At 49.8% G+C, this 16,840-nt stretch overlaps 1 protein-coding gene across 1 annotated transcript; it reads left to right on the top strand.

Annotated features, from left to right (window-relative positions):
• Window positions 1-3,107: 3,107 nt before the first annotated feature.
• LOC133091412 (5-hydroxytryptamine receptor 5B-like) lies at window positions 3,108-16,556 on the top strand. The gene is given in 4 exon segments (XM_061190686.1): window positions 3,108-3,120; window positions 3,210-3,597; window positions 3,599-4,034; window positions 16,236-16,556. Coding segments are annotated over 4 exon segments (1,158 nt in total).
• The last annotated feature ends 284 nt before the right edge of the window (window positions 16,557-16,840 follow it).

Here is a 16,840-nt window from a genome sequence, read left to right as displayed (position 1 = left end):
CCCTTGAACTGTGCAGGTCCACTTATACCCAGATTTTTTTCTTCTATAAATACCTACTACAGTACCGCGTGATCCGCAGTTGGTTGAATCAGCGGATGCGGAATCACAGATAGGAGGGGCTGACTGTAAAGTTATAGGTAGATTTTCCACAGCGCGGCACCCCTAATCCTCGGCATCGCTCGAGGGTCAACTGTAGAGGTTAAAGATACAGCGGTGAATAAATTTCCTGCCTGAGAAGAGCTTGTATAGTAGGGGAGGCAGGTATCCAAAAGGAATTAAATAACATGATGGCACTCTGTGAACTGTTGTGAAGACAAAGTGGAGGAGTGGGCTAGAGCTGTCTTTAGACAGAGCGATGGACTATAGATCCGATGGTCAGGGAAGGCCTGAGATGCTGACACTGGACCAGAGATCAGAAGGAAGTGAATAAGCCACACGCCTACCTGAGGGAAGAGCATCCCAGGCACACCCCAAAGCCCTGAGAATGGGACGTGCTTGTCACCTTCGAGGAACGGGAGGCCGCGCAGCTTAGGTGTGGTGAACAGGGGAGAGTGGTCTGAGATGAGAGTAGAAAAGCCCAAAACGACTTGTAATGGAGACAATATGATTTTCTAAAACGACAAACAGACTTTTTACATAAAACAATTTATACAGAAGAAGTCAATGAAAACCATCAGACTGAAGCCCCCGTCCAGTGAATGGAGGGCCACTTGGTGTCATGGACAAATGGCAGATGGGGGTCGGAAGAGCTAAGCCCCCCCCCCATCAGTCACCAGGCAACAAACCTCTCGTTGTTTCTCCATCTGCAAATAGGAAAAATGCCTAAAAAGCTTGCGGGTACGATCAAGTGAAATAAAATGTGTGAATGTATTTTGTAGTTACAAATATTTGAGAGAGTAAAACTGTAATAACTCGATCTGCATCAAACGTCACAAGAGAATGGAATCTAAGCTCTGAACTAGAAGTTAAAAATAGTAGCAATTGTCATCATTTATTGAACACTTAGTCAACTATGAAACCATACTTTTACAATAATCTCCTGACAGGTGTTAATTATCCTCATTTCTAAAATGAGGAAACTGAGTCTCAGAAAGCTTAAGTTGCTCAAAGTCTCTCACCTAATACATGGAACAATATAAAAAGTGTAACTATGAAGAGAGGATATAGCAACACGAAAAATGTTAAGAGAAATCTGGAAAATAAAAAATTGACTTTAGGCATGAAAAATGTATGTGGATAGAAGCAAAGACGGGAAAATACAAGCATGTCCTGCATCCGACTGGGGCAAGATGAATGCTTTTACATTTTTGATATTCTTTGCTCTCGTTACAATGTTTGCCCAATACAATAGGGAGAAAATTCTTGTGAAACTATTTCAAATGCTAGTCACCATTTCCTTCTAAAGGATGGTCTTTGTCATGTCAATTTTCATCCCAAATCCAGCTTTTTCCACCATCAAGTGCAAACCCTGCTCCTTGGCATTTGCACTCTGCATGTCCATCTCCTGGTGGCTCTGGCCCAGCCACTCACACTCTGGCCAGGTCCCACCCTCCATTCATCTCATCCAACATCTAAATGCCTTCCTGACAGTTCAGTAAACTAAGGGCTTCTCCGACCACAGCTCCCCCCATCTCTGTGATCCTTGAACAGCCCATCATTTCTGAGATTTTTTGTCAACCACTTGACACGCCTGCGAGTCCAAGTATTCTTATCTTGACTCCTTTGCCTGTTGCTCCTTATGCCCCAGGAGTGAGTCTGGGTGTGTAAGCAAGACCAGTCCCACACAGGATGCAGAAGGCAAGAGTCCCCACTCTGTGAATGGACGAGGAAGGGAGAGTAAGGAGGACATTCTCTGTGTCCCTCCTGCAGGGTCCAGATCCCCAAGGATTGCCCCAGATGCCAGGGGTGGGATGCTCAGAGGACCAGGGAAGAAACACTTCCCCCCGCTGCAGCCTAGGGAACCTTTCCAGAAAGAGCCTCTTCTGGGCGCCCTGCTCAGCCGGAGGCTGTTCCCGGGGTGTTAGTAAGAAGCCAGTGAATGACCGCCAGTCCGGCTGCCCTGACAAGAGAAGGGGCGGTTTGGGCTCTGTGTTCTTTAGGTTTCTAGTCTACTCCCAGGCACAGAAGTATTGCAGCTTTAGGCCGATTTAATTATGACTGAACTATTTTTTAAAGTGTAAGAGACTGAAAATGGGGGCTGGCCGGCGGGTTAGGGGAATTTCACTTCTCACTGGTTTCCACCTTTGCCCAGGGGTCCACAAAATATAAGCCGATCCTCACCCTGGATGTGAAAAACTGGAAAACATACACTCGGGTCAGGAACTTCCGCAAAGGGAGGGCGGGGTGGGAATGCGAGTAGGGATGTGATGGGACGGGTTAGCGATGGCGAGGAGGTGGCGAACCCTCCCGCGCAGAGCCGCTGCCAGACTGCCTAGAAGCCGCCTTCTTTCTGCACAGAGCCAGAGAGGGAACTTCTCAAGGCAGCCGGAAGCCTCGCCGGGCCGAGGTGCGGCAGGCAGGATGGAGCCGGGTTGAGGAGCTTCCCATTTGACATACCCAGCACCTGAGTCTCTTAGTTCACCTAGGATGGGGATCGAGGAAACCAGAATCTCTCGGTCCGGGAGAGGGCCGGTCCCTCTGTTTCCGGATGTCAAACTGTGCCCCAGGCTGGTCCCAGGGATCCGCGAAGGTGGCGGCCACGGGATTCCTCGGCGACTGTGAACCTTCTCCGCGGACTCCCGCGTTACGGTTCTCTCCGCGCGGCGGGGGCGGGGAGACTCGCGGGACGGCCTGAAGGCCCGGCTCCAGTCGGCGGGCTCTCCGGACCACCCGCCCCCGCGCACCCCGGGCGCAGTTCTGCTCCAGGGGCCGCCGGCTCGTGGGGGAGTCCACTCTCCAAGCCCGCCCTGCGCGCGGACACCGCGTGCTCTCGGATTCCCAGCCCTACGACAGCCCGCTGCCCCCGGGACGGCGAGGAGAGGCGGGAAGGACCGGCGCGCCCGGCGGAGCTGGACTCCTGAGGGGTCCCACTCTTTTTTTTTTTCCTCCACTGGAAAAGAGGTCCACGAGGGCTCCAAGCAGAGGCGCCAAAGGAGGGCTGCGGCACAATGAGGGACCGTGGTAGGACGAACTGGACCCCTCTCTGCCCTCCCGGGCACACGGGGCCCCCCTCCGACGCCCGCGCCCTCCCTGTCCACGCTGAGCGCCAGGGGCGCGTGCCTCCCCGCCGAGGAGCCGGGATCCCGCGCGCCGCGCGCCATGGAAGCAGCTAACCTCTTCGGTGGCCTCCACCGGGGTCGCCCTTCGCCTGGGACCCGAAGCCTAGAGCAGCAGCCCAAGCCCCGGCGGGGTCGTCCAGTTGACCCCAGGCGGCGCCGCCCTGCCTGGTCGAGAGCCGCCCTTCTCTGTCTTCACGGCGCTGGTGGTGACGCAGCTGGTGCTGCTGGTCGCGGCCACTTTCCTGTGGAACCTGCTGGTCTTGGTCACCATCCTGCGCGTCCGCGCCCTCCACCGTGTGCCGCATAACGTGGTGGCCTCGACGGCCGTGTCGGACGTGCTCGTGGCAGCGCTGGTGATGCCCCTGAGCCTAGTGAGCGAGCCGGGCCGGGCGACGGTGGCGGCTGGGCCGGAGCTTGTGCCACGTGTGGATCTCCTTCGACGTGCTGCGCTGCCCCGCCAGCATCTGGAACGTGGCGGCCATCGCCCTGGCCCGATACTGGACCATCACGCGCCACCTGCCGTACACGCCGCGCACCCGCCGCCGAGCCTCGGTGCTCCTGATCGCGCTCACCTGGGCCCTCTCCGCGCTCATCGCCCTCGCGCCGCTGCTCTTCGGCTGGGGCGAGGCGAACGACGCTCGGCTCCAGCGCTACTAGGTGAGCCAGGAACCCTCCTACGCCGTCTTCTCCACCTGTGGCGCCTTCTACCTGCCTCTGGGCGTGGTGCTATCTGTCTACTGGAAGATATACAAGGCGGCCAAGTTTCGCGTCGGTCGCCGCCGCAGGGCTGTGCTGCTGTTGCCCGCCACCGTGCAGGTGAGGCGCGGGTTGAGCAATGGAGATTTGGGGAAGCGGGTCGCTGCGGGAGGAGGAAGCTTGGCGAAAGGGAGAGCTGGCGGTGAAAGTTTGCGCACTTGGCGCACGCGCGGAAAGGTTGACCCCCAGCGCAGCCGGAGCGGCCGGGGAGTTTGCCATCTGCTCTCCTGCAGCGCACACCGAGGGGCGCATCACCTGCGCCTGGCGCGCACGCGAAGGGTCCGCCACCTGCGTAGCTGGTGCGCGCGGGAGAAGGGGTTCCAGCACGTGCACACTGGGGCTGGAGCTGGAGCCGGCACCGCTGCACCACGCGGCTGAAGGGGGCGACAGCGGCAGCGTTGCTCGGTAGCGGTGAGGGCACGTCTGATTTCGCTGCGCCCTCTGTTGCTTTTGCCCTGGAGCTATTGTGTCCGTGCGAGTCTTCCGCCGCCAACTTCCTAGTCCCGGCTAGACCAAGCGCGACTGCAGGGGGCTGGGAATACGTCCTGCAGATGAGCGAATTCCTGTGACCGTTCGCCCCTTATTTAATGTCTCCACTGCGCCCTCGTCCACACCCTGCTGTCCAGAGACGATTCCCCAACCCTATCGGCCAGCTCCCTGCCAAGGCGGAAGTGAGGATAAAAATGAATCCAAGTGTCACTTTGCTTTCACTGTCCCAACCTCAGCGCTATCTTTCAGTGACTTTGGAACGAGATAGAACCGTGGGTTGAAATCCCAGCTGGGGACATTGGGGCAGTTGCTTAGTCTCTGTGGGCTTTGTTTCCTCAACTTTGAATAAGTGAATTCCTACTTCATAGGGCTGTTGGTTTACGTGAGATGAAGCATGCGAGGCACCTAGCACAGTGCCTGGCAAACGGGGAATGGGGGGCAGAGCTGGCTGGAGGAAGGAGATCCACAGCGCGTTGCCTGGCAATCTACAATGGGCCCGCGCATAAGCCTGGAAAAGAATGAGATGGAGGAACCTGCATTTGGCAGAACTTCTCTCCATTGTATTTAGAGTCGAGGCTTTCTGCCTTTTGGCCAGACCCTAACAGATGACAGTTCCCTCGTCACCCTGGAAGCCCCAAACTCTCCTTTTGAGTGAATGGGGGTTTCAGGCTCTCAGTTCTAGAGAATAACAGGACTTATTGCCCCTTTCCTAATACAATATGTGGACCAGGGAAAGGGGGCATGAGGGGGGAAGGAAGGAGACGGGGTAAGTTCTTCTGTTGTTAGTTTTGTTCTACTTTTGAAAGTTAACTCCGATACTTAGGTTATTCAAACGTGTGTATTTTTAAAAGCAGGCGTCTCGCCAACCCGCACGCCCTTCATTAAATGGCAGAGGAGTTTTGTAGGATAAAATAGGAATGTCAACTGGAAAGTGTTGGTAGGGGAGAGCTTTATTCAGAATTAACGATGTCCTTTGAAAGGTCCCTTGGAAATCCTGGGGTGGTCATCGCTTTTCTCTCTGCTGGCCGAGGTAGGGCTGGCTTTTACTGGCTACATCAATCCAGTGCGCACCCAGAGAAATCATGGTGAAACGGATGCCAGAAAGGCTTGCCAAGCCTGAGTTGAGTGTTCATTTTTGACAGAACCCATTCAGGCAGGTGATACAAAGCAGATGTGCCTGGTCGGGAGCCTGGCCAATGGGGAGGCCACTGGCAGGGAGAAAGAGCTCTAGGAGGCGGGGCAGCATGGTGCCCTGATTTAGCCACCTGCTGGCGCCACCTGCTGGGGCGAGCCCCTTCCACACCTTGTGCTGCAGTCTCTGCTCTAGGACACAGCATTGGTCTAAGTCAGGCTAAGAGTCCTGACTCATATGATGCTGAGATACATCTACAGATGAGATGGGGTTCAAGAACACCCTGCTTCTTTAGGCTCCAGCAAGCTGTCACTCAAACTCCTGGGTAATGTTGCTGAGTCAGCATTTGCAAGCTTGCTGCCCACAGGACACCCAGACAGAAATTTAAAATAATGTGCCGGGAGTACTCTCTCCATGCGTTCCCCAACCTGCTTTTGTCTGCCCTCCGGGGAAATAAGTCAAGTTGCATTTAGGTCCTGCAAAGTGTCTTTACTGCTTTCTGTGGGTGATGGAAGCACTTAGGAAGGCAGAAGGCCTCTAGTCATGAGGCTATGCACACCCTTCATCTTTTTTCAGGATTCTGTGGCTAGGTCCCAACACTAAAATAGTATCAGAAAGGGATCTGCAACACTGCCTCGATTTTTTAAAGTAGAGAAGGAAAGCAATGCTGACTGAGTTCCCTCTTTCAGGCACTGTGCCACTTTACCTACATCCTCCTATTTAATCCTCAGGGTCCAGACAAATTGGCACTACAGTCTCTGTTCGTCAGGATAAGCTAAGATATGCTGCGTAACATAGAACCCTCAGACTAACGGTTTATCTCACTCTCACTCAAAGTTCAGTGTGGGTCTGCCGGCCCTCCTCCTGCTCAGCTCTCCTCCAGGCGGTAACTCATGGATCCAGGCCCCTTGTCATCCTTTAGCTATGCTGTCCTGAACACGTGGCTTCCAAGGTTGCTGTGGAAGGGGAAGCAAGACCTGGAGATACAGCAACTTTTACCTGCCTTACCCTGAAGTGGCCCTTCGGGTCACAGTCCGTTGGCCAGACACGGTGAAAACTTGGGGAGCCTCTGGCTATTTGGTGAACACTAACGGTCTTCGCCACACAGCTCTCATTTTACAGATGATCAAACTCAAGTGCCATAAAGTGAGTTCATCCACGACCACACAGTTATGGGGTGGAAAAGCTGAAGTTTGTCCCGGATCTAAAAGTCACTGTTCTTTTTCACCCCTTTTTCAGTATGCCATGCTCTCTCCAGGAACTTAACTTCTGAGCACTGTCACAAGCATCTCACAAGCATCTAGACCTGCATGGGAGAGAGGCAGTCATATCCCAGTCAAGGTGGGTCATGGGGATGTCAACTAAAAAAAAAAGCACAACCTAAAAGATGAGAATTATGTTTTATTCAGTGGACTTTCTGAGGACTTAAGCCCAAAGACAGCCTCTCAGGTCGCTCTGAGGGACGGCTCCGAAGAGGTAAGGAAGCAGCCAGGATATATAGAGAAAGCAAGTAGTCGGAACTTCAAAAGATTACTGTTAATTAAAGAAAACCTGATATCTTAAGTTTGTTTTTGTTTTTTTATAAATTTATTCATGTATGTATCCATCTTTGGCCATGTTGTGTCCTCGTTGCTGCGCACAGGCCTTCTCTAGTTGCGGCGAGCGGGGGCCACCTTTTGCCACGGTGCACAGGCTTCTCATTGTGGTGGCGGAGCACGGGCTCTAGGCGCATGGGCTTCAGCAGTTGTGGCACACAGGCTCAGTAGTTGTGGCTCGCGGGCTCTAGAGCGCAGGTCCTGCAGCTGTGGCGCATGGGCCTAGTTGCTCCGCGGCATGTGGGATCTTCCCGGACCAGGGTTCGAACCCGTGTCCCCTGCCTTGGCAGGCGATTCCTAACCACTGGGCCACCAGGGAAGCCCCAGATATCTTAAGTTAATGAATTTAGCGCTTGTCTATATATGGGAAGATGCAAGAGTCTGGGCTCATTGAAATCATCCCTTTGATTTGCACCTTAGCTATCTGGGGCCTGTATCCTGCTTTTCTTTATCCTGAATCCCCTCAGGGTGCACAGTTCCATGGCTGATGGCTTGAGGGCCGCAATATCCTCTGTTTACTGATATGGCAGGTGACATTTTTCATGCACAGGGAGCAGGATCTCAAAACTATGCCCGTGAATACCTTTCCAGGAGAGCTGAACACAGTTGAGCACAGAGGTACTGCCAGCTTCTCTTGGGAGACGGGATTAATTCCCACCTGCATCCTTTTTTTCAGCCTCATAGACTGCGCACGACACATAGAGTATATTCTGCCCTCACCACGCACCTCCCATGGGTTATGACTGTTTCCTTCTGCCCTGTGCCTTTTACTGCTTAGAAGAAGAAACAAACAAAGCCAATAGAGATGATTTGTTTGGCTTTTAAAATGCGACATCGAACATTTTGTTCTTTTTAATTATCTGATATCTGTGCACAAGTTGATACTGGGGCCATTTTATTCATTAGGCACGGTGAGTACACTACCGAGAGCCAGCATACTTATAGGGGCCTGTGGAAATAGTTTAATTTTAATTTCTTTTAGAGGAAAAAATGAATATAATTGTTAATGAATATGTAATAATGAGCCCAGGCTCGATTATATCAGTCTTTATAATAATATGGTCATAAAATATAATTTTTAATATTTTTTAATGGAGGAAGGACCCACAGAGGCAAGGATGCCTCGGGCTCGTGCAGGTTATAATGTGGCCCTGGTTGATACCCTTCACTCATTCACTCAATCAATAAACATGTGTTGGGAGACAGTGTACCCAGTGATTAAGAGCATGGGATTTAGAAGCAAGGAGACCTGGATTTCAATTCTTTTTGTGCCACTTATTAGCACTTCAGCCAAGTGAGTTCATCTCCATCTGCATTTCCCTGTAGGTAAAATGGAAATATTGCCATCTGCCTCTTAAAATTCTTGTGAAGAGTAGATGAGATAATAGTGTATATGGAGTAACTAAAATAGTAAACCCTAAATGATAGCTGCTGTACTATCTTCATTATTAGTTTTTGAAATTCTTCTTACAAATTATAAGTAATAAACTATTATTTTATACCTCTTACCATTATAGGTGGGTTTGTTATTTATTTCTTAACAATTAGTGCAAAGCTCAGTGTCTTAAGACAACAAACACATATGAACTCACAGTTTCCATGGGGCAGGCATTGGGAATGGCTTAGCTGGGCGGTTCTGGCACAAGGTCTCTTGTGGTTGTAGCTGTGGCTTGTTTGCATGTCTGTTAGCAGGACGTCTCCACAATGCTGCTTGAGTGTCATCACAACATGGCCGCTGGCTTCCCCTAGTCTGAGACAGTGAAGCAAGGAGGAGACTGCAGTCAGTGCCTTTTATGATCTGGTCTCAGAAGTTATATTCCATCACTTCCCTTATATTCTATTCCTTAGAAGTGAGTCACTAACTCCAGTCCATACTCAAAGGAGGGGGAATTAGGCTCCACCTTTGGGAAACGTGTCAATGAACCCGTGGACGTATTTTAAAACCCCTTCAAAAGGACACGCAGATGGGTTCAAGGTTACTTGGCTGACTTGTAGTGACCTATGCATCAGACAGTGTAGTAGCCTTTGAGGTTTCATAGAAGTGGTCTCTGCTCTCAAGGGATTAATTTTAGTAAGCCACAATTACAGAATTAATAATAAATTCTTATAGGTGCTTTTCTAGAAGTCTGTCCAGAGGGCAGTGATCCCAAAAGACTGATAGTGTACGGGAAAGCACTTTGGAACCTGTGAAGGTCAAAATAAATTTGTAGTATTGCGCTATAGCGTTTACGATGACTTGGATCTGAATTTTAGATAATGTTATATTACAAAATATTTGTCTCTCCAACCCAGCTCTCCACATTAGTAGATTTGTGTTGTGAGCATACAGTATATAAGCCCTAAGTGACCTGAAATCTGTACAGAGCCCTTGACGTTTTTCCCACTTTTCCAATGTTTAGTTGTCATCTGTTCCTCTCCAAAGACCAGCGGCTGCTGGGCTTGTGTACAGAACCACGTGTGGGACCTGGCTTCAGTCAGAGCTCAGATATGGGAAGAGGATGGTGGAAAATCATCACCCTTGTTCTGATTCCATCTATTAAAAGAAATATGACTGAAACACATTCCCATGCCAGACTGCAAGGTTATCTTAACTTTAGAAAAGTAAATGGTATTAATCAAATTGTATCAGTGGTAACAATACATCTGGCTTATGGTTTGATTCTTTTAAGATTGGCACTGAGAGTTTCCAGAACTACTTGGGTGGATGAAGGAGCGTTTTCTCTATAGTGTTAGAAACATCCCTGGCTTTCCCGTCTCTATAAACTTCTCCCTTGTTCTCTTACATCATTGTGCTCATTCTGTCTCTTTACATCTGCTTCCGTTTCTCTTTTCTCTGATTGGACTGTTGGGGAAGAGTGGAAAGGGCAGGGGAAACGAAGGGGGATGTAGATGGGCATGGTGCAGGGATCATGTGTTTTCACCAATGACCTTTAAATCCGTGTAGTTGTTGGAGAAGACTGAGCTTCTCAGTGGAAGAATGAGATCCAAGCTCCATGGTTATTAACCCTTTGGTAAGTCACAGAATTCGTTGAAGATTGAACAAACCTTTGGACTTGCTGTCCAGAAAGTCATGTAGGCACTTGCTTGCCCAGCGTGCCTAGGACACTCCCTGAAGCCCATCTCTGGCGAGTGACGCTCAGCCTTTCCTCCTACTGGCTCTCCCAAGGGATGGAACCCCCAGTGCAGCAGGAACTGGACCTCTGTGAGGCAGGGCCATGGTGGTCAGGGGAGCCATAGCCCCCTAAGAAGGCAGGTCAGAACACTGAGGCTGGACAATGCGTGGGCAAAAGGCAAAATCTCCCCTCTCTCCATTACACCCTCCTTCTGTGCAGAGACTCTCTGGTCTGGGAGTCTAGGCACCTCAGGGTAAGAGCTCTTGCCTCAACAGACAACCTTCCATTGGCCTCCACCCATAAAGGGGGGTGACTAGATCAGATGACATAAGAGCAGAAATAAATGTCATGTAACTTTAATTAACACACTTGATTACAATTTCCCCTTCTCAGCATTAACTCCAGTGGTGCCTTAGCCATTCCAGGGTGACTAACAGCCCCGCCAAATCCATGTTTTCCAAATATAAGAATGATAGTAATTGTACTTTATGTTATCATCATACCCAAAAGTTTAGCAAAACTGAACTCTGTGGTATATATAATTACACTCAAGGGAAAATTAATATTTTTCAAGCCCAGCAGTGCTCTGCTTTTATTTTTTTACAAGAAAATATCCTTAATTTATTTTCTGGCTTCTTTTGCACAAGAGAAGCAGCTGAGAAGATTTCCTGGTCTAGTTTGTCAGATAAGCTAGACAGCTCCTGTTTACTGTGAGGGGCTATTTTGGTTAGTTACCTCTTCAAGATGCCTTTAGAAATGCAGCTTGGAGCTTGGTTATCTCAGTACACCTTGGGCAGAGAGAATGGAGCTCTGGATATTCCAACTCCTGACCCTCAGAGCTCTGGTTAGAAATGGGGGATTCCAGTGACAATCCAGATTGCCTTCAACCAAAATCGGAAACGTCTCAGTGCCCTCTGCCTTCTGCCCTCTGCCCTCTCTCAGATGTTGCAGGGCTTGATTAGTCACTAGGGTTAGTGTGTCTCCTCACACCAGCCTTGTGAAGAGCCTCACTGTACTGGGTGCCTGACCATGCGTCACAATGCAAACTGGTTGGTCCCAGAAGTGATTAGTAACCTTCCTTCTTTCTGCTTTCCTTTTCTAGTTCTCATTAGGTTGTTCATCTGACAACATTAGAGGTTTACATATGTGGCAGCTGGAATTTTTGTTTTTTTAATTGGGGGGGAAGGGACAAGGGGACATGAAGCTGACATTTCTGAGGTCCTGCCATGTACTACTGTCTCACTGTCATCCTTCAGGAAGCCCACCATATAGATAAGGTTCTTCGTGGTTGGAGATGTGGAAATGGGGGCTCCGATTGGAGTCCTACCTAATCACTAACTTGCTCTGAGCCTTGGTTTCCTCATTCCTTCTTTACTGGCTGCTGTTATAACTGAGTAAAAGATGGTGTGTGGAACCACATGGCAAGTACTAAACGACTCTCAGGAACTGTGAAGGTCTGAGATTTTAGCCTGTTTGCAAGCAAACAAGTCGGCCTACCCTAGTTTACTGGACCCTGGCAGAAGGCAGGAGACCCCCAGATCAGAGTCAAAGGCCTTTATTACTCATGGTACACAGGGAGCACAGGCTTCATGTGTGCATCCGTTCCCCTTTCCTTCAAAGTTCCATGGGAGTCACATGGAGTGGCCCACTGGATTGGCATCACAAATAGTAGAGAAACTCCCAGATTAGGGAACTCAAGTCTGTATTGACCAGGGTTGGCCAATAAGTAAACCTGCCCTTTGCTCTTAGGAAACATGAATCTTTTATGATGGGTTGCAAGTAAACCTGCCTTCTTTTCTACTGGGAGACACTATCTCTATCTTCCAAGGCTGTTTGCTCTTCAAACATCCTTGACAAGCTAGTCCAAAACAAGGGCTGTCAGTGTCTTTGCTAGCAAAATGTGCAGAAATGCAAGAGACTTAGAGTTTTCTCCCCCAAATATCTATTTATTCAGTTAAGTGTTTATTGAGATTTTACTGTAGGGTATATATTACAAGGTGCTGGGGACTTTTCAGTGGACGGGACACACGAGGTCCCTGCCCTCCTGGAGTGTTGATCATGACACAATATTCAGAATGATGATTCAGAATCCATGCCCTGATATCAGAGTGCTTATGGGAATGGTGGGACAGAATATTTGAAATTGGGACTTGATGGGGAATTCCGGTATGTAGTCCCTATATCCACAGTAGGTGATTAATAAATCTCTGAGAATATATTGTCTGGCTGATTTGGTCCTTAATTAATTTTAGGTGGAAAAGCCTCAGACTCTATGGAGATGTTTAGGTGAACGCATCTTTTAGGTCATGTCCCCTTCCCCTCCCCTTCCCTTCCCTGGCAGAAAGAAACCATACAGGCCTGGAACCAAACAGACTGGGCAGGCACCTTGGTTCTGCTTTGCCCTGCTTGTGTGGCCTTGGCCATGACATCTGATGTCTCCAAATTTCTGTGTGTCCAGAGCACCTGTCCTTTTACAGCAGGACCAAAAAGTGTCAGGTGCTACTGGTTGTGTGCCTTCAGCAGTCCATATTTTTGCCTTCAGATTAGTGGATTCTAAGCCAGCGTCAGAGGCTTGTTAAACCTGAATGGTCAGTTTTCCCACAGGTGTACAGAGGAAAGTCAGGGCGAAGAGGCTGAGGAGACACCCAACCAAAGAGGAAAGACAGAGAAGCTCAGGGATGGCCCCAGAGCTGGTTGCTAGAGCCCCTAGACATTTCCTAGGAAGCCGTAGATGTCCATTCTGAAAGCATCCCAAGCACAAATGTGATCCTAAGATAGGGTCTGTGTTTTCTCAACTGTAAAATGGAGATAATCCCTCGAAGGATTGGTGTGAGGATGAATCAAAGTCATTCGTTACAAGTGTTTAGCATAGTCTCTGTTTTACAGTGGCTTTTCTGGGGTTGTTCTTAGTGTCTTTTGGTTTACTGTTGGATATTACATTTCAAATGAAAAAAGCCAACCTTGTCAGTCTCCTAGCAAACCAGGGGGACTGCCTGTTCTTCCTACTGCCTTTTCTGTTTCTCTTCCCCCAGGATCCCTTTGAACTGAACTGATCCCATGTCTTTACTTCTGTAGCATAACAAGGATTTGGAATTGCATTAACCCAGGGAGGAACTCAAGTGCCTCAGCGGAGAAATGACTGGGAAAGTGCCCATTGATGAGCTGAGTGGGAGAAAGACAAACATCACCTGACACTTCCTCTTGTGCTCTGATACTATTTTTCCCTCTGGAAAACGGACTGCTACGATTCACGGGGTGATTTCAGGGTGACACATTTTATCCCCCAGGCTTCCTTTGGTGGATGATGGTGGTCTACTATGAGGGAATTGGTCAGTGTTATCTCTTCTAAAGGGGAGAGGTGACCTGCAACTCCCACCTGTCTTGGGGGGACCGGAAACCTTGGGACGGCTCATTAAAGAAGGGGTGCCCGCTGGCCCCCAGAGGGTGTGTGTTTGCCAAGACAGGCCTTTGTAAGGGGCAGGGGGATGGAGAGGAGGGAAGTGCTGGTTGGTCTCCACCAGAGACCTTTTCCTTCTCTCTCTCCAAGTGGCGGCAGGAAGATGCTGGGTTTACACTAACAAAGGAAAGGACTCAACTTTGTCCATATTGCCATGATCTGTTTCAGGCTGACCTAGTGATTTTCTGAATAAATAGAGATGAGGGTGGGGGGAAGTAGCAGAGACCAAGAATTTGAAGGTAGAGCTGAGGATGAGGAGCCCCAGGTTTGCCAGGTCGGACCACGTGGTCGCCTTCTTGGCTCCCACCGTCCTGCCCCAGGCGAGAGGAGACAGGGCACTTCCCTCTGTGGACACTGTGAAGTGCCCCGTGGTTGGGTGGCTCTCCTGATGCCTGCTTCCAGTTGTGTCTGGGAGGGAAACTAGATGCAATCCTTGTCTGGGAGCCTCTTGCCTCTGAGTTTTCTCCAGCCTCATGACTGGCAGCATTCCGGGAAGGAAGAGAACTGCAGGTGCAGACCATGCTGTTGAAATGTCAACTTAGCAGCTGTTTCCTGGGCACCTGTCAGGTGCCAGGTGGTGTTGCCAGGCAGGTGCCATACAAGGAAGACCCAGGCCTGCCCTTGTTCAGCTTGGCCCAGAGGGGTGCCACATATAACACCCATGATCACACACATTGCTACAAAGGAGGGGAACATGATACCAAATCACAGGGAGATGTGATTGAGTTTAGAGGGGTGCTGACTGAAAAAAAAAAGCACAACATGGGAGTTGTGACTTAAGTTTTATTTGGGGCAAAATGAGGACTATAGCCCGGGAGACAGCATTTCAGATAGCTCTGAGAAACTGCTCCAAAGAGGCAGGGGGGAAGGGCAGTATATATGTGATTTTGGTGAAGGGGGAGTACATGCAATCAAGCACATATTTTTTTGCAGAAGGTTTCTGCTAGTCACGAGGAGCAGCTGTCACCATGAAGGATTTTGGTGCTTTTCTATAAATGAGGCAATGCAAGAATTGGGCTCATAAAATCCTCTCCTGAAAGTATCTAACTATCTGAAGACCTGTTCTGCCAGTTTTTCCCAGAGCAAAGAGGGCCTCATTCCTGCCCTCCACCCTGAACGCCTTTCAGGGGGTGTTGAAGGTCAGCCGCTGCAGCGGCTCATGATTTAATCCTTGTAGAGGTAGATGGCAAGTGCCAGTTTGTAGTTGATAGGGCCAGGCAGGCCGCTCTGAGAGGGCTGGTGGCCTTTAAGCTGAGACTCATCAAAGAATGGGGGTCCAATGGAATATTACTCAGCCATAAAAAGAAACGAAATTGAGTTATTTGTAGTGAGGTGGATGGACCTAGAGCCTGTCATACCGAGTGAAGTAAGTCAGAAAGAGAAAAACAAATACCGTATGCTAACACATATATATGGAATCTAAGAGAAAAAAAAAAAGGTCATGAAGAACCTAGGGGCAAGACGGGAATAAAGACACAGACCTACTAGAGAACGGACTTGAGGATATGGGGAGGGGGAAGGGTAAGCTGGGATGAAGTGAGAGAGTAGCATGGACATATATACACTACCAGATGTCAGATAGCTAGTGGGAAGCAGCCGCATAGCACAGGGAGATCAGCTCGGTGTTTTGTGACCACCTAGAAGGGTGGGATAGGGTGGGAGGGAGGGAGACACAAGAAGGAAGAGATATGGGGACATATGTATATGTATAACTGATTCACTTTGTTATGAAGCAGAAACTAACACACCATTGTAAAGCAATTATACTCCAATAAAGATGTTAAAAAAAAAAAAAAGAATGGGGGTGAGAGGGTGGAGAGTGTGCCTGAGGCTCCTTAAATGGTAGCTAATTATCACCACAAAGGCATTCACAGCTTGTTTATTTTAAGCTAAGCAATGCAAAATTATCTCCCAATTTAAAGTGAATCCCTTTAGCACAGGAGCATATAATTTCTTGCAGTACTGACGTTTACAGGCTGCCTCTCCCGGGAACTTTGTGAGGGAGGGACAGGCCTGGGTTTGTTCTCTCCGAGGCCCTAGTCCCAGCCCCGCCCGCCTCCACGAGTATTGAATGGTGAATGCTGTGCACCCAACGCGTTCCCAGTTCCCGACCATGGGGACTTGGTCGCCCAGCTTCCCAGGTCGGAGAATGCCTCGGCCAGCGGGGCTGGGGCTCAAGCCAGGGTGTGACACCAAGGCGCCAGCTCTTAACTGTCTCCCCGTCCCCTGCTTTTTAGATCATATTATTTGACATTGTAGGGACCACCACTCTCACTCCCTGAAGAGCCTTCAGAATTTATTTTAACCTATGGTTTCAAGGACTTTTTCGCCTAATATTTACTGATGGAGTATGGGATCAATGCATCTTGAGTGAGGCTGGAGGGGAGGGGTCGGCCAAGGTTGGAGTGGCCTCATGTCACTGTACCATCCAATGATACGTTTTATTTTTGAATTCCACGTTTCCTTTGTTCCCAGGTGAAGGAGGCCCCTCACGAGGCTGAGATGGTGTTCACGGGGGTGGCCTTTCAGATGAACAGAGCCTCGTGGCGGAAGCATGAGGAGAAGCGGGCAGCCGTGATGGTGGGCGTTCTCATCGGCGTGTTCGTGCTGTGCTGCAGCCCCTTCTTCCTGACGGAGTTCATCAGCCCCCTCTGTGCCTGCAGCCTGCCCCGCATCTGGAAAAGCGTATTCCTGTGGCTTGGCTACTCCAACTCTTTCTTCAATCCCCTGATTTACACGGCATTGAACAAGAACTACAACAATGCCTTCAGGAAACTTCTCACCAAGCAGAGATAAACCCAGGGCTTGGAGAGACACGCAGGTAGGGTCGTGGGGAGGGAACTGGGATCTCTCCCCTTCACCCGAGATCTGGGTGGGAGCCTTCCCCACAGCTGAGTATTAATGACGTTTGGGAACCACACCACTTGGGCCTGGACTATAGGAGCAGCAGTGCCAAAGGTTCTCCAGGAAAACAGCAAATGGGTGGCAAGCGTGCAGCTATGTCCTCTTGCCGTGTATGTGGCAGACATTGCTAATTGATCTCGGCACATCTCCCCACTGAGGAGGAACTTGGCCTCAGA

Source organism: Eubalaena glacialis, chromosome 1, assembly GCF_028564815.1.
Source record: "Eubalaena glacialis isolate mEubGla1 chromosome 1, mEubGla1.1.hap2.+ XY, whole genome shotgun sequence".
Classification (NCBI taxonomy): Eukaryota; Metazoa; Chordata; class Mammalia; order Artiodactyla; family Balaenidae; genus Eubalaena; species Eubalaena glacialis.
Note: the sequence above shows the minus strand (reverse complement) of the source record. Positions and strands in the feature narration are given on the sequence as shown.